At 36.2% G+C, this 24,577-nt stretch overlaps 1 protein-coding gene across 2 annotated transcripts in view; it reads right to left on the reverse strand.

Moving 5' to 3' along the window:
- KDM7A (lysine demethylase 7A) overlaps nucleotides 1-24,577 on the reverse strand; it is a 63,364-nt gene that overhangs the window by 22,407 nt on the left and 16,380 nt on the right. For both annotated transcript variants that reach the window (XM_033058160.1, XM_033058159.1), the window contains exons 2-9: nucleotides 14,618-14,703; nucleotides 9,504-9,621; nucleotides 8,505-8,665; nucleotides 6,694-6,835; nucleotides 6,251-6,437; nucleotides 5,261-5,423; nucleotides 2,472-2,559; nucleotides 1,635-1,741 (exon numbers count right to left, since the gene is read on the reverse strand). In XM_033058160.1, coding sequence (XP_032914051.1) covers nucleotides 1,635-1,741; nucleotides 2,472-2,559; nucleotides 5,261-5,423; nucleotides 6,251-6,437; nucleotides 6,694-6,835; nucleotides 8,505-8,665; nucleotides 9,504-9,621; nucleotides 14,618-14,703 — 1,052 coding nt within the window. The remainder of the gene's footprint in view (nucleotides 1-1,634; nucleotides 1,742-2,471; nucleotides 2,560-5,260; nucleotides 5,424-6,250; nucleotides 6,438-6,693; nucleotides 6,836-8,504; nucleotides 8,666-9,503; nucleotides 9,622-14,617; nucleotides 14,704-24,577) is intronic.

The following is a 24,577-nucleotide window of genomic DNA, read 5'->3' on the forward strand; positions in this document are numbered from 1 at the left end:
CCCATTAGCTGATTCAGTTGATAAAATTTTAAGAATGCAGTGGAGTACCACAGGCTGAATTTTTTAGATGCAATAGAAACAACTGCATGAACTAAAAGTAATTCTAATTAATCAGTACAGCATGCATTAACAACAGCACATATTGCTATTTTGAAATCCTAAGAATTTAAAATTATTTAGGTGAATACAATAATACTTATGAAACACTTTCTGCCAACAAAAAGTCAAAATCAATGTTTGTGACTCTGTTACCATTTTATAAAAAGAAGCAGAAGGACATGCTGTGTTGATTTTGCTTACTGACCTGAATTTCATAAAAAGTACTGCTAACAGTTGGACATCACCATTACCCCACAAAACTGAACTGGCATCATCCTTTATTCATTGAACAATGGATTCTGACTAGCAAACACCTAATTCATATGAGTCTTGATGCCAAAACCAAATATAAACTTCACCAAAGCCACGTAAGCATCAATTTTTATTTTTTATGATGTTTATAGGTCACAGCATTGTTCACTGACAAAATACCTGCTAAACCAAAGATTTAACTAAACATGAGAAACAGCTCCACAGCCCTTCTTTAAGACACAAAGCACAAGAGGTTCCTAACCTACAGACTCAAGGAGTCATGGGGATAAAAAGGGGAGAGGGAAGAGTGGGGTGAACAGTCACAGCTAGATCTTACAGAAGCATACATGTTCCACTGCTTTTCCAGCAGAAACACAATTCCTATGGCTTCTGATGAGTTTGTAAACATTAAATATGCATGAATGAAAAAAACCAAAGCAAGCTTTCAAGATAAAAATACTCCTTCTGGAAGGAAAAATTTTCTGCAAGTCTGTTCTGTTTGGTGAGATTTCTGAGTTGCTCTAGGATCACCCTGAGACTTTAAATGTTCATTTAGGAAACAAGGTTTGTTCAATGCTCTGATTTGCTGAAAGGAGAAGGGATGATTTTCAATAACTTGTAACTGTTTCCACATTAGAAAAAGTGACATGGGATTCTGATCTCTTGCACAACAGAAGTTGAATTCAGCAGCCCCCTCTGAAGGTCGACTTCTGTCCTTTGAAATACATTATATTATTAACAGAGCAGGCAGAGGGCAAGATACTTGAGTAAAAGAAGGTGAAGTCAGATAGGCTCTCCTCAAACACAAATACACAGGTACAAATATAGCAACCAAGGAATGGATGAGGAAGTCTGGAGAACAGCAATTGTTAAGAACTGGAGGCTGTTGAGACACCTCTGGGATAAGCACTGATATAAGTGATTTAACACAGCTCATATGAAAGATGCATCAGTTCCTATAAAAGCCCTCACAGACATCTTTCCTTTCACAAGCAGGAGCAGAGGACAACTAGCACTGTGACTGCAAAGGTCAAAGAAAATTGCAGAAGTGCAAGGAAACTTCTGTTTGGCTGTGAAGCTACCAAGAAGAAACCCATAGATATAAGGTAGTGGGATCATTTCATTGAACTATTTGCTCCAAGTAAAGGCTATCAAAGGATATTCAAAGATCTTAAATGATATGCAAGAAGCATGGGAGAAAAAAACTGATGCCATGGTCCGTTATCACTTAAGAGAATAAGAATTATAAGAGCCACCTGTGCAACTCTTAAAACAAGCATTACCTTTTAATGTTTCCAGTAAGTTTTTGGCCACAAACCAACAGATGGCTTCAAAGAAGGGAAATTTGAAAAGATCCGGGGTTTTTAGTCTCTTCTCCATTTCGTAACACCTGAATAAATGCAAATATTACAAAACATGAATGTTTTAATTATCAAAATCATAATTCAAGTATGTAATCATTCAAATTGACACAATGTCCAAAAGAAAATGAAATAAAATAACCATGGCCATGATAAATAAAAGAAGTCAAGTACCACATAGTTAAACCCCAACAAGACCACAGACAAGATTGAACTCTGGTCTCATTCAGGCTCTGACCTTATCAAGTTTGACTGCGGCACTTCTAAGAATAAAGTTGGACTTCATAAAACTAGGATACAAACCCAATGTGTGATCTTTTAACAGATGGAATTTTATCGGGATTCCACTGTAATAAATAAAAACAATATGTTTAGAAGACAGCTCTACATCTTGGACAAAAACTAAATACAGCTGCCCTTAGAGCAATGCTGACTTGAGGATGCTCATTTCAACTCAGTGTCGCACACCTGGGCTTGCTTAGTTTTGTTTTACTCACTTATACTAATCTCCAAAGTAGAAAATTTCTTTTCTCCTTTTAGTCCCTTAAATTCTTGCACATCCTTCATTTTGCTTTTGAAACAAACTTTGCAGAAGTAAAATAAGAGAACGTGTTTGATACATTCTAACTGCAAATGCCACTATTGTCTGTTAGTTAGAGCCTGGACCACTTTGATCCTGGTTAAGTGCATGAAGAAAAATCTCTATGAAAAGAATATCCTACTTACTGGGGAACAAGTACAGCAAGAACTGAGACTAACCTGAGCTGCATGCCAATGTTGAGGTTGTGCAAAAAGTTTCCTCCAAAAGCCATACAATCCTGAGATGTGAGCACAGCGTGAATCCAGCCTGAAATGACACATTGTGAAACTTAATACGTGCATATGAATTATTCTAAGACTGTTTTTAAATACACATACAAGTAAAAATGCTGCTCCTGAAAGGGAATAAAGCCAACAGATTTGTATTCTGTGCTAGGAACAAGGAATCTAAATGTTAAAAACATGTAAACTGCAGTTTTTCAGAAATCTAGTGGAACTGTAGTTTTCAGAAATAATTAAGTTTAAAACATTTATCACTGGGAGGGGGCAGTAAGGATGCAAAAGCAACTCTTCAAGTAAAAATTCCAAAAGTTTTGACTCCAATCCACAAATATAAACAACTCCAGAGGGGAAAAATATACTGAATAAAAGCTCAACTCATTAAAATAAAACAAATTTTTATGTCTTTCAATATTTACATGTTGCTTACAGTAACTGGGTTGTTTGCACAACATAAAGTCATTTAGCAAAACTGAAGTTGCTCAAATAGGAATTCAAAAGTGGCCCCATAAATTATTCTAAATGCAGTCATTCTAAGTCAAGTGAAATTATGATCAGTTTAAAACCCAGTCTAGACACACTATAAAGTTTGTCACATAATTGAAATATTGTCCTTATGAAATCCACTATTCAACATAGGAAAGCATGGTCAACATTATGCTATCTATCTAGTTAATTACTACTGGATTATTTCAACTAAGTACACAAAAGAACACATTACATGAGTTTCCTGATTAAAAATAGTTGTTTGTGAAATTTATGCTGTGGAGTTTTAATGTAAGTAAACTACAAGTAGACTTCCTCTGTCAAGATCTTTTTTCTGATTTTGCATGCCTACAGGTGATCTCTGACACAAGATTAGTTGGCCAGACATTTGCACACTACTTCATGGTTTCACTGAGTGTAGGCAAGATGGACAAACACAAGAAGCTTCTCAACTTGAGAAAAGATCAGACCAAATCACAAACCTATTACAAACTAGCACTGAATCCATCCCCTAATTCAGCTAATAATGAGTAGTTTTATGCACACCTGCATCAACTTAAGATTCTAATTTTTTTACATTCCTGCTTGCTATTTCTATGCTGTACTTTTGATGAAGGTCTACATAACAAGGAATGAAAATCTAGTGTAGACCACATTAAATAGCTTGAATGATATATTAATAACTCGAAAGAGCCTCCCAGTAGATGCTATTCACCTACATGCAAGATTAATTTTCCATCAGAAAACTACTCTGAATATATTTCCAAGATTATAAAATAATTATGACATCCACTAGCATCAGTGCAAGCAGAAACAGCAAGTGGTTTTCATCAGAGATCAGGGAGTTTTTTTTCAAAGTCTTTATATGGTCCTACAGAATTTCCCATTTTTTTAAACACCTGTCCTGAAACCCAGTTTAATTTACAGGTTCTTCTGCTATACTCCATCATATGTATATGACTAAGTATGTGTATAAACATACCTGCACAGTGTGGACACAGTAGGAAAGTATCTTTTTATGTGTACACACATGGAAATACAAGCACACATGAGAAATTATCATCTGATGATACTTTCCTTCATGGCCACATTACAGTGATAGCTCAGATTCAGCTGATTACTCAAAGCTGTAACAAATTTTCTGTGAGTCACAATAAAGTTCTACATTCTGCAATTCTTCTTTCTCTCTTCATAAATCTATGAATTTACATACATGGAAAATTAATCCTATCTCTTGCCAGAAATACATGGTTTTAAAACCTCTGGCTGTTCAGGAAAGCCAAGAGCACACAGAGGGCCTCATCAGGTAGTGCATACTCTGCAAAAAGCTGTGAACTAGAACAGTGAACACTGAACTTCACAGGTACAGAACTGAGCTATGAAAAAAAAAATGAAGTGGTCTAGAAAGTGCAGGATAGAAGAACATACTGATCATAATCTTCAAGGTTTCTTCCAGAAATAGAATTGTCAACTCTTTTCCTGCTCCACGTATTTAAAACTTGCTTTCCACCAAAAAAAGAGAACACAGCACCCAGCACAAATTTTTAATAATAAAAAGCATTTATAGGGATAGGTTATATAAGCAAAAATACCAAAACCTGGCAGTCACTTTACTGGCAAAAAATGGTTTGATTTATTAAAGACTTGTAAGTTCATGGTATTTGGGAGTTTGGCTAGGGTGAGGTATCTTGTTTGAAGCATTTTTCTGTGCTCTAGAAGTTGAATTGTGTTGGCATTTCTCACAACAAAAGCAAACCAAAAAACCCACCCAACCTGTATTCTTAATACTCTAGTCTACTGCATAAGTGGTTTAAGTGATGTTTTTGTAAAAATTAGGTCTAGTAGGCCTTGCAATACTGAAATCTGTAAAAATAGGATTGCACTATAAAAAAAGGGTAGGAATTCAGTCTGGATACTTATCAAATAGTGAACAATCTGTGCTCTATTCATTGGAACTACTTCCTATTGGAACTACTCATTTGAATAATCAAATTCAACTTTAATTTGCTGTCTTCTAATTGGGTAACAAAAACCCTTTCATTCTCTGATAATTGTTATGATTGTCAGCCAATCTTAAAACCTAATTACTCGTTTTGAAAATCTAAATCTCCAATTTTTTTATTATTCTCTCTTATCCATAATTTTAGAAGATGCCAAATGTTGATAATGCTATTATTTTACAATATTCACAACTCCTTGTGATTAAACATGGTAGAGTCCTAATAGCAAGAGTAAAATCTTACCTGTTGGAACAAATAAAGTGTGTCCTTGCTTCACAACACACTTGTAACACTTGTCAACCTTGTCCCCAAAATACACTTCACTCTGGGTGACGGATGAACTCCAAGACTCGTAGAGAGCCAAATTTTCATCAGTGGGCTTGATCAAATAAAATATCTTCTCACCCTATTAGACAAATACACCAAGTAAATAAATGAATGTTTTCCTAGACATACACTAGAGCTTCTGAGTCACTCCAAATGAAACAGATTGACCTAAATGTAAAGTACTACTCCATTTTCCCACTATAGCATGTTCAGGCCTCCCAGGCCACTGTCTCACAAATGCAAACCAACAAGAGCTTAGATACAGCATATTAACCTTATGATTTAAAGGAAGCAAACAAGCCAACCAGAACTTTTCACTGGAGTACAAAAAAATCCAGTTTTTATAAACAATTCACAGATATGCACACACGTACCAAAGGAGAAAATGGAAGATGAAACCACTTGGTCTCTTCTATGATGTACATATGGTCAAATTTGTGAGAATAAAAAATCGCATATGCCAATGACTTTCACTCAATTTATTTTTTGCCTACTAAAACCTCACTATATCACCCCCAGGTCTACTAAAGGGATCAGTCAACCAATTAGTCTACAAGTTGCCAACAGCATAGTAAAATAAAAGCATAAAAAAATGCAACACTAGAGATCAGTAATTTACTTTCAAGCTCCTCCCTTGGTGTTGCAAGGACAAGATTGCACTGAATAATTTTTGTTTCACACAGTCATAGACATCCAGGGAATGGTCAGGCACCAGAACACTCCCCAGAGCAGTGGTCACAGCACCAAGCCTGGCAGAGCTCAGGAAGCATTTGGACAATGCTCTCAGGCACATGGGGTGATTCTTGGGGTGCCCTATGCAGGGCTAGGAGTTGGATTTAATGATCCTGATGGGTTCCTTCCAACAGAGCATGCTCTGTGATTCTGTAGATCAAGAAGTATTCATACCCAGAGAACGTGGTACCAAACTGATGTTCCTCCAAAATCAATATGAAAATCGGTGTAGCTGTCCTGGACACCCATCAAGCAATACTTCTGAACAAAGGGCTTAGGGAAGACAGAATCATCTGGCCAATAATTTTCCACCCACGAAAGCTTTCTGGCAATGTCTGGTACTTCCACTAATTCAGACATCCTTTTAAAAAACAAAGAAAAAAAGAATTGTTAATATAAGCAGGAGTAAGCACACCTCTTTTGAAATGACAGCTTCCTACAAAGGCATTACTTATGAACTAATAAATATGTTTTATACCCACATTACATGACAGTGGCTGTCTACATAAAATACATCTCCTTCTGCCTTTGCCACTACAGGCATTATATTCCTACACATACAGTTCAGCTTAGTGAAAACCACTTCCTGCATTCAAGGAATTCAGGTCAATACTCACTTTGTGTCCGAGAATTCCAGGCTGATCACATTCAATACTTTGGGTCGGTCAGGATTTGTGAAGTACTTAATGTAATTATGGAGCTTCATTTTACTGTCTGCTTGTCTTGCTACATCTATGACATCTATCACTTTGTCACCACCTGTGAAAAAACATGATGACTTTCTTAAGGCTATCACAGCTAGAAGACACTTGAGGTATTTAAGAGAAAATTAACTTTTTCCCAGTCTATCAAAACATTTCTGCAGAAAAACTCCACTACTATCATTATTCTCTTGGAAGAGAGACAGATCAGTATAAACCAACTTTTTATTAGGTTTAACTTTAATTACTATAATCAGCTAAGAACAGAACTGAAAACACTCTAAAAATAAATCCTCTTTCCTGTGGTTAACCAGAAAGAAAGAGAAGTATAGAATGGCTGCATCTGTTTTAAAAAAAAAAAAAAACAAAAACAACAATTGGGTTTATGGCTGCAATTGCAAAGAGTAGCATGGAGAAAGTTATCAAGGCAGATCTCTTCCTCAATTTTCCTATCCAGCATCACCAAACCCCCAACCCCCACCTCCCTTACATACGTGCACAACTTGCAAGCACACAGCCATTTCACTGAGCAATTATCATGGGTGTGTTTCATTGCTGATGACAATAAAGAGTGGGTTACACACCATGTGTTCTGAAGTGATACATTTAGAAAACTAGACAAGCCAAGAGAAAGGACTAACGCCATCACTTTAACAGCAATTGGTTTATGTCCTTTTAGTTACACAATGGCCAAATCTGACACTTAATTTTGGAATGCTGGAAACATGCCTAGATGTACATTATAAACATATTAAAACTGTAGGTTCGTATCATCTTGATAAATTCCAGCTGAAATAGTACTTATTCTATTTTCTTATTTTTAATTTCAATAATAGGAAGGCAAATCCATGGCACTCCAATTTTTTCCCTTAACTGGAAAACTTGGCAGGTCAAAATGTATGTACAAGGATGAGACAATCAAGTTTATCTGAATCCAAGGAGGCAGCAATCCAGAAGAAAAGATGCAGAAACATCACTGTGATAATTTATCTTTAAGGCAGAACACATGTTACTATTTATCATCACAATGGTGACATCAGTGCATATTCTGGTGCCTCTGTAAAATATTGATGGAGAAAACCTACTTTCAGGTCACATCATTACCTTAGGTGATCATGAGAATACACTCAGACCTCTCAGCTGTACCATGTGTTACAGGAAATGTCCCACTGCAATTGGCTCAGTCTCTGTACTGCACACTTACATGAGGCTGGCACAATTACAGACTGATAAGAGATCAGATAAGAAAGAAGTGGTTCTTGGGAAGCCTCTTCTGGCAAAGGATGCCAAGGTAGGAAATTTTTCAGGAAGATTTAATTCAGAAAGGCCAGTTTACTGAGTCCAAAATGTTAAGTTTTGTCACAGCCTAACCAATGATTAAATTTACTAATCCTGAGAGTGATTCATTCAATTCTCATTACCCTTGGTTTACATGTTGCAGAAAAAAAGAACCCAGCATTCCATATATAACTTGCACTGGAATTAACAGGTTTGAAAGTTGAGACATAAGGCTGTAGTCCTATCACACCAGACATAGACACACACAAAAAAACAAAAGAGAGAGGAAGGAAAAAAAACCACTCCAAACCATAGCTTAGATTTTACACTCTGTTAGTCTTGAATTTAGAATAAATGTTTAGCACTCTGGAAGCTCTTATAATCATGCAAATATTTATTTTAATTTACAGACAGGATCATTTTAATAAGTACCCCCAAGTGACTCTTACCTACATAGCGTTCCACATCTAAAACGGAGAAAGTTGGTGGAGGAAGTCTGAGTCCCAGACCATCTAATTTAGGAACCATAATGGGAACATCAAAGCCATGTTTCTCCAGGTATCTTTGTGTTAACTGGCTTCCATGCATTTTCAAAATTACCTCATCAGCACTGTTGGAGAGAAAGGACGGAGTTATTAACAGAAAAGCATCCTCCAAGCACTACTGAAATGAAAAAAGTCTCAGCTTAGGGAAGGACACATGGGAATGGCTACATCTAAATCCAAAAGAAACACACAGTACTGTTTTATTACCCATTTAACTAAAAGAACAAGAAAACAACTTCAACAAGCAAAGAAATTTCTACTGTAATGTAATATCTGGAAACTCATAGTCCTTCTGTATGACTAAAGAGAGTAACTTAAAAGGATGGGGAAAAGGAATTCTCAGAGAAGGCATTAAAGTACATTTTGCTAACAACAACCACCAGCTGCTCTAAAGAATTTTAAGTCATTATGTTTCAATGAGATAGCCAACCAAGTTCAGGATCAAAGTATAATCATGTTTCTCCACATTCTTCTAAAGCATGCAAGAATGGGTAGACTATCAGCTCATGTTAATGTTCTGTTACTTGGAATGAAGCTGGGAACTATTCCTGAACTAAAGGAAAAGACAGACAGTATTCTGACAGAGCACAAACATCAAACAAACAAAAACAAAAACAAACAAACAAAAAAGCCCCACACCAAAACTCAAAACCTCTCAGATCACCCTGTAGCAGTCTCAACAGACAACCCACACCAGTGCTAAAGTGCACAGGGGAAGCTACGGCATGAAAAGGCAAATGTATCCATCTGAAACAGGGATGTGCTGGGAAGACTTCTGAAGAAGGAGGAAGTCATCCTCAACCTTCACTATGTGAAGCAGAGAATGTCAGTCATTGCTCTAAGGCACACTCAGATGGCTTTTCAGTGTGTTTTCCCCCCAGACATGCAAGGAAGGTTCTGTACCTTGGGAAAGAGCGAGCCCGCAGCTGTTTAACAAAGGTCCGTGTTCCAGCCTGCACTGGTTTGGAGCCATCATCTGGCTCTGTGTAGTCATGTCTGTGCCAGTTTCTCCTCTTCTTCACTATAAGTTTCAGAAGGATTAAACATTGAATTAGTTCAATCAGACAGCTCAGATTAGCAGTCATCCCATCAGTGAGACAGACACATCTCAATCACATTACTGTGATTAACAAACCTTTTATCAGGTGACACTATTTTCAACAAATAAAATCTACAAGACACAGTAACTCTCAGTACTTTTATAGTATGAGAATCTCAGTGCACACTACACTCCATATCCAGTCCAACACAAGTAAACAGGTGCAGCCTGAAAGCTGTACAAACCCAAAAAGTCAGCTACAAAACTAATAATCGAACTTTAACTTCTTAAAGCTCAGACTTTTTTAATAAACAAAAGAATCACACCTCTTGAATAGCCAGAGACTTCATTTTACATATTCACACAAGGTTAACAAGACTTAATCCCACCCCATGAACACACCCATATCCCCTACTGCTATTCACTACCATTTCTACTGCTTATTAAACTGTCCCCATCACAGTTTTGTGCGCAAACTGTTTTGGGCAGGTGTGATCATTACAATACATGTAACAAAAGCACTGCACTCCTAAACATACAACTTCTTCACAGTTTGAAGCTTTAATGCACTGCAGTAGCATATTAATAAAAAATAAAGGATAAATTTATAAAGTTCTATTACAATTTTGGCAATCTGAAACTGGTATTTCAGTAATTGCAGAATTGCATTTCTAACCTCTCCTTAAAGGGTCGAGGAAATTGAAACACTAGACATTCTCACAAAAACTTGTGGTGATCTCCCCATGACAAATGACAGACACCCAAATGAAAAAAAAAGTATGTGTAAAAAAAGTCTGTGTGCTTTCACAGAATCACAGACCGCTTTGGGGTGGAAGGGACATCCTGGCATGAACAGGGACACCTTCCACCATCCCAGATTGCTCCATTTTACCGGGCCTTGAACACTTCCCAAGATGAGACATTCACCACTTCTCCAGGCAACCTGTACCAGTGTTTCACCAATCTCACCAATTTCACCAATTTCTTCTTTCATCTAAATCTACTCTCTTTCAGTTTAAAGCCATAATCCATTGTCCTATCACTAAAGACCTCAGTAAAAAGTCATCTTATTTCTTACAAGGCCCTTTTACATATTGGAAAGTTGTTCTATAAAACACTGCAAGCTGTATGTAGCCCCCCCATTTAAATTTTTTGACCTTGGGTGAAGGAGAGGACAAAGTGAGTTATGATGTTGTGATTAACTTAACTGCCTGTCTTCAAATTTTCATAATTTCACAACAAATCTTTTCATAATGGATATTTCACTGATTCTGCTTCCTCAACCACTCATTTTTCATCTTCCTTTATGAAGAACAAAAGCTTACAGCCTTGAACAGAAGGCCGTGGTTGTATCATCTGTTTGTTAGCAAACTGCTCTTTGGAGCACTTCCCCTCTGTACAAATAAACTTTTATTTCTCATCCTCAAACTCTGAGAAGCCCTATTAAACCATCAATATGTACCTCTGTGAAAGGGACCACCACCTTACCACTTGGGAATAAACTCTAAGAGTGCTGAACTTCCCATCTTTATCACTTACTGTGCTAAGAAACACACTAAGGGGTCCAGGAATTTTAAGGCTGTATTTCAGTTTTTCCTAAAAAAAGCCAAACTCTGCTCCATAGCTAGACATCTCCAACTGGAAGAGTGCCCCAAGAGGATTTACTGATACCAGATCTATAATTTAATTGCATATGCTGAGGAAACTCAGAAGAGGAAAAAGCTAATGTTATTTGTCAACACAAATTGTGTTTTATAGTTCTCTGCCAAACAGCCTGAAATACAACATCCAGCAAAACCACTGCATTACTACAAATTTTAACTCTATGGAAGAGCTCATTTCTGAAGTCACCTAAGTCATGATGCACCCAAAATGCAAAAAAGCACAAGCAATACTGAAAACACAGCTCACTGTAATAGAAAGCTGAGGATGTATGAGGAGGGAGAAAGTAGTTTCTAAAACAGAAAAAAAAAATGCTGTTTCCCCAAAAAAACCAGTTGGTTATACAGGAATAATGGACCTCTTGCAGTCATTACACATAAGAGGGAATAACTCCTATTGATGTGCTGTTTCCACAGACAAGACAACATGGACCCTTTAAAAGACTTTTAAGAGAATAAACTGGCATTTATAGATCTTTGCTAACCTGAAAAGCAGTGCTGCTTAATGAGCCAACTATCCACATACTGTAAAACTTCATGAATAATGAAGACAGGTTTATTAAGTTTTCAAAGCTATTTTCTCAGTCATAAATAATAATACAAGAAATTAGTGGCTAATACTAATTTTCAACAGAGTAGTTTCCCATAAATTCACTGCTGTTACAACAGCTCATTAAAATTGTAAAACGATACAGCTGCTTAAGAGATTTTATAGCACAGACACACTTTTTCAAGTCTGTCTTTCCAACACTTACAAATCAGAAAATAAAGTAATTCTTTTGCTTGTACTTGGCAATGTACATCACCCTTTCATAAGGGAACACTGAAGAAGAGGAAACAGCAATGAAAACTGTCTCTGCTTACATATCCCTTAATTCTAGAGTTTTTTTAATCCCTTAAGACATTACAAACACAATTGCAAAAAAACCCCAAATATTTCACCTGAATGGATCCTAATGCTCAAATTAAGGAAGGAAACAGTTCACCTTTGCTGCTTCTTAAAATTGAGGTAAAACCTGCTGTGACAGGTTGAGCTACACGAGACAGTTGCAGGGAGGGTGAGAAAAATAAGAGTGTGCTAGAAGTTTCCATGAAAATTAAGTAGAAATACTACTGAAATACTACTTTTTTTTTTTTAATTACATTCCTCCTACACTCAAAACAATGGGCCAATAACTATCTCTACTCATCTGCTCATATGATTACTCTAAATCAAATAATCCAATATATCACTATATTTTTAGTAGTTCTGTTTTTAAATTACTTTTGATTTTAGATTCATTATTTAGCATTTTATACACACGGCTGCTTACTAAAAGTCTTGTAAAATAGTTTTTTCAAATCATGAAGAGGACGTTTTTTTACAAAAAACTCTTACACAAAGTAAGAGAATTCATATTCTTTTAGAATATGAAGCTGCAAATTAAAATGCTTTTTTAAACTTACATAATTTCGTATGACTGAAGTACTCTGAAACATTCCTGCAATACCTGAAGTCATGAGACATTATCAGCCTCTTTAAAAACTGAAGGAAGTAGGGCCCAAACCACAAACCACCATAGATTTGATTCTGACAGCTGAGAACAATTAATGAAATTCAATGTGATGACATATTTAATTATATCACCCATGTTTGGGTTGGTAACTGACATGTCTGAAGCTTCTACTAAATCTCCATGATCTACACACTTGGGGCAATATGAAACAACAAGGATAATTTTTACCACAGATTCTTGTCTTTTTGAAAAGACTTCCAAAACAAAAATCCCTCTTATCTCACTTTCTAATTGCTGCAGGTGAGACAGCACTTAGATTACAAGAAAGGTTATTTACAGGCATCAGGGTGAAGCAGATTAGTTCTCACTAATAAAGAAAAGAAGTTTCAAATTTCCTAGTCTATTATTTTGAAAAGTCTGATATGATCTCTCATCTACTCCTCTTCCCAGTCCCACTATTCCACAAAAAAAAAAAAAAAAAAAAAAGAGAAGGAAGGAAAAAAGTTAAGGAAAAAGACAGCTGTTGTTTGTATTCTGATTTATAAGACAAACATGCAGATTTTAAAGTGAAAATGACCACTGGAGCACTAAAAACTACAAGCACATAAACCAGCATTGATCTTACCTTTCAGATGACAGACCATGAACTCACATATTATGTATTAAATAAATCAGTAATTGATACTTAATCATTTTGTTCATCCTTCACAAGACTATCACTGAGGGTGGTTTTAAACTTATTTCTAAATGTAAAGCAAATTTTTTCAAATTATTTATCTTAAGTCAGCACTGACTATAAAACATTATGTGGTGTCTTCAAAGGAAGAAAACAAAAAACAAGAAACAAAAATCAACCAAAGAAAAAAACAAACTAAAAATATAACCAATAAAATGAACAACAACAAAACCCACAAACAAACCTGTATTAAAAAACACAAATGACCATGGCTCAGTGCTTGGAAGGTAAAGACACATTGCTTATAAATACTTTTCAGCTCTGAATGTACACATTTAATTCATGGTTGGAAAAGTGAAATTTATTTTTGGATTTTTCTGGGGAGTTGGATAAAGCAGTATCTTTTTAGTAGTTACTGAAAGAAAGTATCTTTCTTTTTTTTTTCCCTGCAGATCTCTACAGCAAATTTATCTCCTGAAAGGAGAACCAAAGAGATGTTTCCTTGTTGCTCTGTTTCAAACTTCTGGTAACTCATGGTGACCTTGGTGGAACCTTGTTTATAAATCAGAAACCTCAGGTTTGGAACTGAGTAACTTTCAAGGACATAAAGAGGGGAGGGGGGAATTCACAAGATGTTCATGTTCTACAGTGATGTAGAAAAGTTGTGTTTGACTACTGTGGCATGTAACCTCCAACCATCAAGAAAGCAAAGACACCTAACTTGTACATTTTTTCCAAGTTGCCTTCCTAGGTATTTATCAGAACTTTGATAACTAAAATACAGGAACCTTGAAACCATCCTTTGTATTTTCCCTTTTTTTTTTTTAATGATGAGTCCCTAATTTTCCTCCTCTCACTCTCTGCCAAGTCCAGATTGTTTTCTACTAATTTTGTGCCCTTTGATTTCTCCAATCTATAGCTATGCCTTATATTTTATTCTATCTCCATCTCCACATCAGGGAATCTTTCAAGATGGTTTGTTTGTTTTGCAGGTTTTTAATCAGCTTAGAGTTAGTCATGCAGAACCAGTACCTTCTAAATAATCAAACTCATCTTGAATATTCCTCTCAACAGTCCTTTGCAGCTGTACATGGGCAGAAAACAGTGCATATGTGAATGATGAAATTTGAATAACCCATACTTACTTAGAGAAGGTCCATGGAGAATTGCACAGTTGGGACAATGGTACAGATCAATGTCAACAGCATGGTGCTCCTCTACCCCAACGCAGCTGGAATAATATTTTTTACATGTTAATGAGAATGCACATAGGGTTTACTTTTCAAGCTAAAAAATAATTAAATCTTAGGTTTTTATTAAAACATGCTTACTGTACAAAATCATAATGACATACCAGATCATCCCAACTACTGGGCTGCCATGTAAATTTTGAGTAATAATTTATCACTCAGCACAGAATGCCATTAAAAAAATCATAAACAGGAAACAAGAATCAAATTCCTTTAAAAATGAGCAAATGCACAATATATACATCATTACCCCCCCCAAAACCTTGATCCTAATTACAGAAAACTGTTTATACTAAATCATTCAAGCAATTTTCCTCACAGAAGCTTTGAGTTAAAAAAAAAAAATCTGAGGTTTATGTGCTGGTAATTTATAGAAGATAGGATGAATATTTTCCTTGGGTTTTTTTTTTTTTTTTTCTTTCTGCAAAAAGCATGTAACTGACTCCTACACCCCAAGACAAATTAATGAAGAATACTTTCATGTTATTCTGGAAATGTTTACAGTAGAACTGGCTTTGTAAGCTACATAAGTGACCACACAAATAACTCAGCGGAATTATTTTTGGTTTAAAGCAGCAGCAAATATTTTAAAGAGCACTTGAGAGATGTAATATTTTCTTGGTGCGTTATTTTTTCCAGATAAAACAGTCAAAATGTGACTAAAAGCAAAAACTTTACAATAGTCAGGACAAAGCATCTGCTTTGCTGATACCTAAACAACAGAATTCTGAAGTCAATGAAGTACATTCTCTTAGAAGCTGAAACACCAGAGGTTAATTGGAGAACATGTGCTTTTGCACAAAGTTCTTAAGGAAAAAAAGCCAAGTAATCCCTGCTTGCTGGTCTGAATCCTGGCAGAGCTCTTCGTTCTCTGCAAAGTTCACTGACACTTACAAAATGCTGACTTGAGAGTTAATACAGAAAAAAAAAGGAGCACACCCCAGAACATGTACACCAAAATTAGGTATGTACACGCCATGCATTCTAGAAACATAAGAACTGGAACAGGACCCCAGTCACGTAACCCATTTCATATCAGTGCAATGAGTGCTTAAACACTGCAGCTTTGAAATGATCCAGCTACACAAAGTCTTTTCCTCAGCAGCCTTGTGCCAAAGCTGCTGACACGCTCCAGCAAGTGTCAGTACATGCTGCCAAAACAATACAAGAAACAGTCTAGCACTGAAAGCACAATGAGCAAATCCAATCTGAAACTGAAGAGCATCTCCCACATAACTATCAACTGGAAGTGCACTCTGAGTTCCCTCTAAACATGCGGCTAGTTCTACTTCCCCATTCCCTACATAGCACATGAAATCCAGAAATTATTTCGCTTGCTTTATATCCATACTATTTTAAAACTGAAATACAAAACTCAGCTGCCATAGTTCATCACAATTTTTGCAATATTTAGCATCTGCTTTAAGACCACAGCTACAAGAATCATTATTACATGAAAATCTAGCTGACATGTAAACCAAAAGGAAGGCAGAAGCACTCTTTCAAAATGCATGTTCCATTTCCTTCTGCTTGTGTTCTCTCTCTTTTTATAGAATAGATGAATGACTCATAATCTATGCATGGTAAGAAAATAGTTTTTAAATGTACACTCTAAAAGCCCCAAATCAGAAGGCTGGTTTTATACATCTTCAGGAATCTCATTATTTTAGCTAAATTTCTAATTTTTGAACAGCTAAAAATATTTATGCTGAAGTGTATCTTGATCTATTGCACTTCATTTGTTCCTTTCCCTTCTTCTTGGTGTTTATCTGATACAGTCATCATCATTCCAAACAGATTATCTTGCTAACAGTAAGAATTTTACATAAAAACATAGTAAAAAATAGCTTTGACAACTATTTGTCCTATTCTGTTTATGAATATTAATTCTATTGTCTGTTATTGAATGCTACAGGTAACAGAATTTCTGCTTTATTTTCAAGCTTAGTACTAACAACTAACTCCATAACCTTTCATGAAGCCACATGGGATTTTGTGTACAGAGACTGGAATGGGATTATAATGTCTGGAATAGCCACTCAATAAGGGAAACAAACATTTTTCCGTCTACTATTTATCCTGTAAACTCAGCACTGAAAACACAAAACACCAACTGGAGATCATGGAAGTGAATCCAGCAGCAGATGTCTGACTGAAGCAAAGGGCAAATGAGGTGCCAGCACCTGCAAGAACAAGCATTGCCAAGGATGCCACAGAGCACATCAATCACACACAGCACCATTGCAAGTCACTTCCCTGCCTCCTTTTCTCCAACATACACAGATGAATCTGACATTAATCACTCTGGCTACTAGCAAGCAATCAATTACCGTGGTAAATGCAACTTCAGACCTCAAGCATCAAAACAAGGTCACCAAGAGGTAGCAGTGAGCCTGGAAAACATTAACATACTCAAACACTGCAACACTCCCAATCCACTGATGTTTTCCTGCATGAAATATTATTACCCTTCACCTTGCAATCAAACCAACCCATTTAGGCTGAAATGTCTTGAGTATATATTACCTAGTTTCTGAATTGCTCATCTCCTACAGGGAGGTCACAGACTATTCCTCAGGAACAGTGAAAAGCTTAGAGTATTAAACAATAAAATACAATAATACTAATTAAGACAAACAAAAACAAAACCAGCAGTACAAGACTATGCAAAAGTACACCTTTAACGGTGTTCATGAAGCTGGAAAGGCTAACCAGGCTAACAAGGCTCTAGAAGGAGTAGCAAGGTAGAAAAAAGTTAGTTAAAAACAGATTCCTTTACATCAGTCTTGCAGCTGTCAGACACTCAAACTTCATAAAATACCTAGCACCAAGGGAAGGTCAACAAGAGGTAACAAAAGAATAAGGAAGTGGTAAGTTTTTTCACACACAAGAACATTCCCATCCCTGGGATCTGAAGAAATCCCTTGCTACTGTAAGTTTGAGGAACCCATAAGTCTCACTAGAAGGTGCACATGCATGTTTCTGATTTAGTCTCAGCTTTCCATTTGATCACTACATTTGCAGCTATGTAAAAGCAGCAAGTGTAAATCAAAAACAATCAGGACTCCAACACCTGACAAGTACCAGCAGACCTCTGCTTTTTGGTAAAGGGCAAATAAGGTTTCTTCAGTATTGTTATTAATTTAGATTTTAAGAGATGAGTACTGATAATTTCAGAATGACAGATTAAACAATATTTTCCAACTATGCTGGAATGTCTTGCACAAGGAGTTTGCAGCAGACCAGGACAGTTACAGGAAGCATTATCCCCAGAGACTGCATGGTTGTACATTCTAAGCCACCCAAGGCACCTGGCACATCTCTCCTACAGCAGCACAGTGTGAATAAATATTGGAATCATGACAGCCACCACACAAGCTGCTGCACCTTCTGCATCTAATACCTGCATGCTCTCAATCTAGCCTGGCTTTTTTCTTCCCTGCTTCTGATATTATCACAACCACATTTCAGAGATTGCTTAACTGCCTTTGCTGGTATAACTGAAAGAATCCTGGTTTAAGAAAAAAATCCAAAGCACCCTTAATCAAAGGTTTTATTTTCAGTGTTCTTGAGGGTATAAACTACTTTAAAAACTACCTTATTAAAACAAGTAGTATATGTCCCCTACCATTTTACAAAATTCCCAATGTAAAAGGGAATGCTTTCACAAAAAAAGCACTATAATATCAAGAGATGAGCAAAGTGTGGATGTCCATTTCAACTCCTAGATTAAACCAGGAAGACATTCCTACTAGGAAAATTCTGATATTTCATGTATACAAGGCAAACTGAGAATAAAATCTTGAAAATTGAGAGATGTAAGAAATTCTCAATGATCTAATAACAGGACAGCAGAAAGAGATGAATTACCATCAACAGGGAAAGAGTTGATTTGTCAAGAACATGGGACATCATCCTCTTGGATTCCCTCTTCTCTTCCTTCTCCCTGCTGCTTCAATTCCATAAGGCCCTTTCCCATCTCTTTCAGCAGCATGTACAAAACAATCTAACAGGCTCGTCTTTCCAGATGCACTCAGATTTTTTAGGAAGTCTCCCACAACAGCTCCCACTCCTCTCCTCACCAGCATGACCCTTTGCACCTATTAAGCTTCAGCCACCAGATGAGCAAACAGGACAGGTCATCACAGTCACGTCTACTACTTCTTCAACATTTATTGTTGGATAGATATTATTTTACAGTTAGATAAGTCAGTTTTTAAAAGTTTCTTATTTGTTATTGGGACACATGAAGTTCAGGCCCCAAGATCTCTTGGTTTGCCAGTGTCTGACCTGAACCACTGCACACCAAAAACACAGGTTAGGGGCTTTTGCTAGTATGTTTAGTTAAGCACAAAACTTTGCACCTTTTCCAAGCTATAAAATTACTAAAAATTACATTTTGGAAGATCCCTTTATATTCTTATTGAAAAACACTGTGGAGAAGCTGCTTCTTTCTCTACCATCCTGTTTCTGAGCAAGAACTCAGCACATCCTCTTCATGTCCACCCTTGCATCAGTGCCCACAACCTTTCCCTGATACGCCTCAGTGAGCACTGCAGGCTTCATCCCTAAAAGGAGGAAAAAAGCACAGGTCCTGACATCCAGTAGAAAAAAAAAAAGAAATTAACAAAAATCCTGGACTAGTGGAAAAATACTAGGGGTATTAAAGTATGCTCCCTGTCACCAAGAATGCAGGGCTACAATTACTAGGGGTATAGGCATGTTTCCTATTATCTGACAGAGCCAATGGCCAAAATCCTTTTTCAGTTTTCAGTCATCTACAGAACAGCCAAGATACACAGACAGTGAGTCTCTGCTGTGTCTTAACAGTGATGAGGACAGGAACAAGAAAAGATTCATTAATAACAGAACAGCCTTAATTGTCCCAAAACTGAAGTCACTACCACAGGGTACAGTTTCTCATAGCATTAAACTGAACATAGTTGTTGCTGCTGAAAAAAAGGTCCCACCCTCCTTCCTCCAAGCCCTGACCATGGGCTTCTATTGTTTCTCTCACCAGACCTAAACCATCAAGCAGCCACATGACAAATCAGTTCAATAAACTGATCCAAAAGAAAAAAAAACTGTCACTGAACTCACTTTTTCACACCGGTTTTAAAAACCTTCACAGTAAGACTCCACAAATAAAAAATAAAATGGTACACGCTACACTTATATGCAGTTACTTAACAAATGTTATTTTCAAGAAGACAGACGAAAGAAAATATTCTGTTACTTTATCTACTTTGTCTTTCTAAAAATGATTGCTAAACAACAAGATGATTGTTTAGCAATCTTATGCTGATAATACACCTTTTACTATCAAGCCATAATATTGAATTTCCAATCACCGAAGATAAGAGCTATTTCCATTAATATACTAAATAATTCTAAGTAGTAGGCAAGCATTACACCAAACTTTTCATTTTACCTGTAATAAGGTCTGCAGTTGCTACTTTCAGTCCTAATGTGTTTGAGCACAACAAAACTAAAAAACCTGTTGCAATTATTGCCAAAATTAGTGAGCTTGCAAGTTACACAAAGAATAGCTTCTCCTACTCCATCCCAAGAATGCAAATCAAAGTGTAGGGTAGGAAGTCTGTCTGGCAGATTTTAAGGAATTCTGGTAAGTCATTTAATTTAAGTCTATGCCTTCCAAGTGAAAAAAGGATGCCAAGTATGCAATATTTACAGGTTAAAACAATGGAAGTACTAAAGATGTCACTGCCACAACCAAACAGCCACATCTGCCACTTGTTATGGGACAATATTAAAATTAGGAATAGAAAGGCTAAGTCAGAGTGACAATACTACTGACAGACTCCATACCATCTCAGAGCATAAGAAGTCAAGTTTAAATCTTAAAATAAATGTTGTGAGCTTTTAAAACCTTGACCTTAAGCTAGAGAGATTTCCCTTCCAGCCTCACTCTTCAAAATGCATGTAGTTACACCAAAGAAAACAAAACAGACCAAAAGAAACCACAAACAACATGAAATAGCCACTGTTTCCTTCCACTTTCTCTTCATCATACCATGATAAGCATGGTAACAGCTTTGGATCACAATAAACTTAAAAGGATTTACTTCAGAAACAAACTAATTTTTGAAAAATATTCAACTTCTATACACTAGATACTGAATTACTGCCTTAAATTACAAAAATAGATACTAAGCATAAAAATATTTGAGGTTTTGCTTTTGCCATAGTCACTTTGCAAAACAAAATACCTCCTAAAAGGGAGCAACTGATACAAACACAACCCAAAGAACATGCATAATTGCACTTAAAAAATATGTTTCAAATAGCAGTTATTCTGTTTTTCTATCCGTAGCAAACCTCCCCTCCCTCAAAGTTATCAATTTTCTTCAGAAAAACAAAAAAACAAAGCCAAAACACCAAGCAAACAAAAAAAGCCACAATGTTTTTGAGATATGTATAGAATGTCTGAATGCTGGCCCAACAGCTTACCTAGTTTTTGTACACATTCACTCACCTAAATATAATATATAAATACCTAAAAATATACTAACTTATCAAATATTGCATCATCCTTCACCACAGATAAGAATCCCAAGAACAACAATGCCGTATGCCATAATATACATAAAACTCTGACCCTTGATTGCTCAGTCCCATCTGTTCTGGTACTTCCAAAGTCCTAAGAGGCCTTGGTCTACTTATGATTAACCATCAAACTGCACATTAAAAATGTTAATGTTCATTACATAGGTTTAGGTTTCCCTAATGTAATTCAACCCTACCGCTTTTAAATTATGTAATATTTCTCTGAAATGACGTACTGCAGTAACACAAACATGCAGACAGGTATATGATCTATTTTGAATTCCGAAGGACCTTCCAAAGGCTCAGACTTCCTGCACCTTCTGAAATAAAACTTATTTGACAATGATGCTAGTACTGTCCTTTCAGAAAATGCTTTTAATGGCAATACTCTTGCACATTTTCCTTTGAGAAAGAAAATCAGTATACATAATTTCTTTCTCAAGTAACAGTACTTCTTGCTCCCTCAAAGCACAGAGGTTAAAATAAATAAAATCAGTATATGACATCTTGTCAACAAAAGCTTAATTCTAAAAAATGGATTCTGAAATTAAGAAACTTAAGAGGAAATTTGTGTTCAATGGAATGAAGCTATCAAGTTACATAATGAAATAGATTCAGTTACAAATACAACAAACCTTCTACCTGCATTGAGAAAGTGGCCACATAGTCAACATAATCATCATGTTACCTCAAATCCTGGGGAAAAAGCAGTGATGTATGTTATTTGTAAACTGACTCTTCCATTCCACAATTCCAGTCTGAAAACAAACTGGTATCGTTTTGAAACTCAACACTTTTTTTTTCCAAGATCTATTTTTAAGTACATTAAGTTCAATATATTGAAATTGCTAGAATGAGGGTAAGAGACAGTCATTACTTTTAGAAAATACTTTGACAACTGAATATTTGGCATAATCAACATGCTCTTATTTCTAATCATTGGTGAAAAGACTATGTGGAAAGCTGATTTTCTACACAAACATTCATGTAACTACTAGGAATTTAAGCAAATGAAGTCGAATGACTGTTCAAACTGAAGTCAAATAATTACATACTCAGAAAATCCAAATAGCTTTATGTGCAGAAATATACACTGAGGTCAAACCACCTTTTCACTACAATGTGTGACTTCTAAGAAGAGACACAGAGTCCAGGTTAATCCATAATGGCAGCAACCATCATGTATTATGTGTAGTAGCTTTATGAGAAGTTATTTTTCCTAATGACAATTTCCTGATAGAGCCAAGTTAACATTACTGAAGTACTGATGCACTCTTTCTGTTTAGTATCATCTACTACGCATATAGCCAAATCTTCATCCTTCCTATGCCAAATCAGATTTCTACTTATTCTTCCCAACCAGACTGATTGCATCAAGCTGCTTTAAAACAGTATTTACAATTAACTCTGTTCAGGTCCTTTTAAAAACACTGTGTTACAGAGATGAAGGTCTGAAGGAACCTGAATCTTCTAGTGTAGATTTTGGCAAAATAAGCTGCCCCAAGACAATCAAAGAAATAACATTTAAGAAGACTACAGCAGACCTCAAACCTAAACAACTTGTCAGTGAGAGCAGAGGAAAAAAAAAAGAAAAAGAAGAAAAAAAAAAAAAGGCATTTTAAAAGCAGCTGTGATAGCTGAAGGCCTTATTTCAGTATTAAACTATTGAGAAAAACAAAGATGATACCAGCAAGTGAATCATTACAAGATTCATAGGAAAGCAAGAAAAAATACACACTGATCTGACATGAAGAAATTCTTTTAGCACTTTAAACCAGCAATCTGTGTAACCCTACACGTACAAAGCAAAGCACACTGCTCAGGAATTCAGAAAAGATTCTCTATAGCATTTCAGACTCCTCTTTCTCCATTCGTTTTCCCAGCATGGCCAGACTGACACACCAAAGAGAAGAAGGAACAATAATCCAATCTGACTTCAGGCACTGTGTCTTAGTGGAGTTGCAACTGCTTGAGAAGCCTGTTGAAATAAATGAGAACTATCCTGTCCATCCCACAATTGATGCAGGAAAAAGGATTAACATTGGATTTCAATTAATTCTAGGAGCACTGGAATCCCAATTTATGTGACCACAGCCAGCATGAATTTCAGTTCTGGTTATAATGCAGAGTCTGTAGCAGCAGTACTAGGTACTATGGGCCCTAAACACACAGCAGAAACACATATTAGTTATTTGGTTTAGAGAGAGAGGGCACTGAAAGGGCAGAACTAACTGCTTCTGTACACACTAATGACAAAGGTTTTCTAGGTGACTTAGTAAGTTCTTCAGTGATGTATTTTTATCTCCTCCTCAAGACTCCAAGTCAACAGTTAACCTCTTCCCCCCTAAGATAAAACAGAACCTAGTAAACTGCCCTGACACATAACTACATCTTATTTAAACAATTTGCCTTATTTCAATACCCAGACAGGGTTATTCTAATTATGCTTATTTAAAAAAAGAAAAATCCTAAACTCACAATAAGCAAAAAATAAGTACTTTAAAATAATAGCTTCGAATCCGAGGGTTTAAAGGCAGAACTAACACTCATCTCAATTCTACAAAACAAAAAAACAACCAACAACAGTAACAAAAGACCAACCACACTAAAAATCTTCAACCATTTAAAGCAGCCTCCACATCCATCTTGAAACAGATGGGTAACTGAGTGCCTCTGGGTGGTCATATTCCACCAAAGAACAAACTACTACCCAAAATTGCTACCATTATTTCCCCAGTAGAAACAAGGAAGAACTGTCCTAAGCTCTACAGGGATAACCAAAGGGTGGAAAACGGAAATCAGTATACAAGTTAATTAAACCTTCACTCATTCAGGAACCAAGGAACTACGACAACTTTAACACAGCAAACTAAAGCTGCTTATTACATGTCCCTAATTTTATATTTTTATATAGATATAATGGAATCACCATCTCTTCGTGTTCAAAAAACATGAAGATGTGGCACTTGGAGACATGGATTAGTAGTGAACACGACAGTGGTATTTTAATGGTTAGACTCAAATGATCTTACAAGGTCTTTTCTGACCTTAACAATAATACGATATACACTCTACACTCATCTGCCTGCCTCAACTTTTAGATTCTTAGCTTTTTGTGCTAGTCTTCCTCAGCTCCAACTTGCACACAGACTCCTGTCAATTCTCATTAGCCATCTCAATGAAATACTGCATTAATATATGGTTTTAAGATCTACTTGCATCACAACCAAGTCTTTTGACTTAATCAACAGTTTTTCAGAATTTCAGTTCCATTTCCAGTGCAGTAGA

This window comes from Catharus ustulatus, chromosome 4 (assembly GCF_009819885.2).
Source record: "Catharus ustulatus isolate bCatUst1 chromosome 4, bCatUst1.pri.v2, whole genome shotgun sequence".
Classification (NCBI taxonomy): Eukaryota; Metazoa; Chordata; class Aves; order Passeriformes; family Turdidae; genus Catharus; species Catharus ustulatus.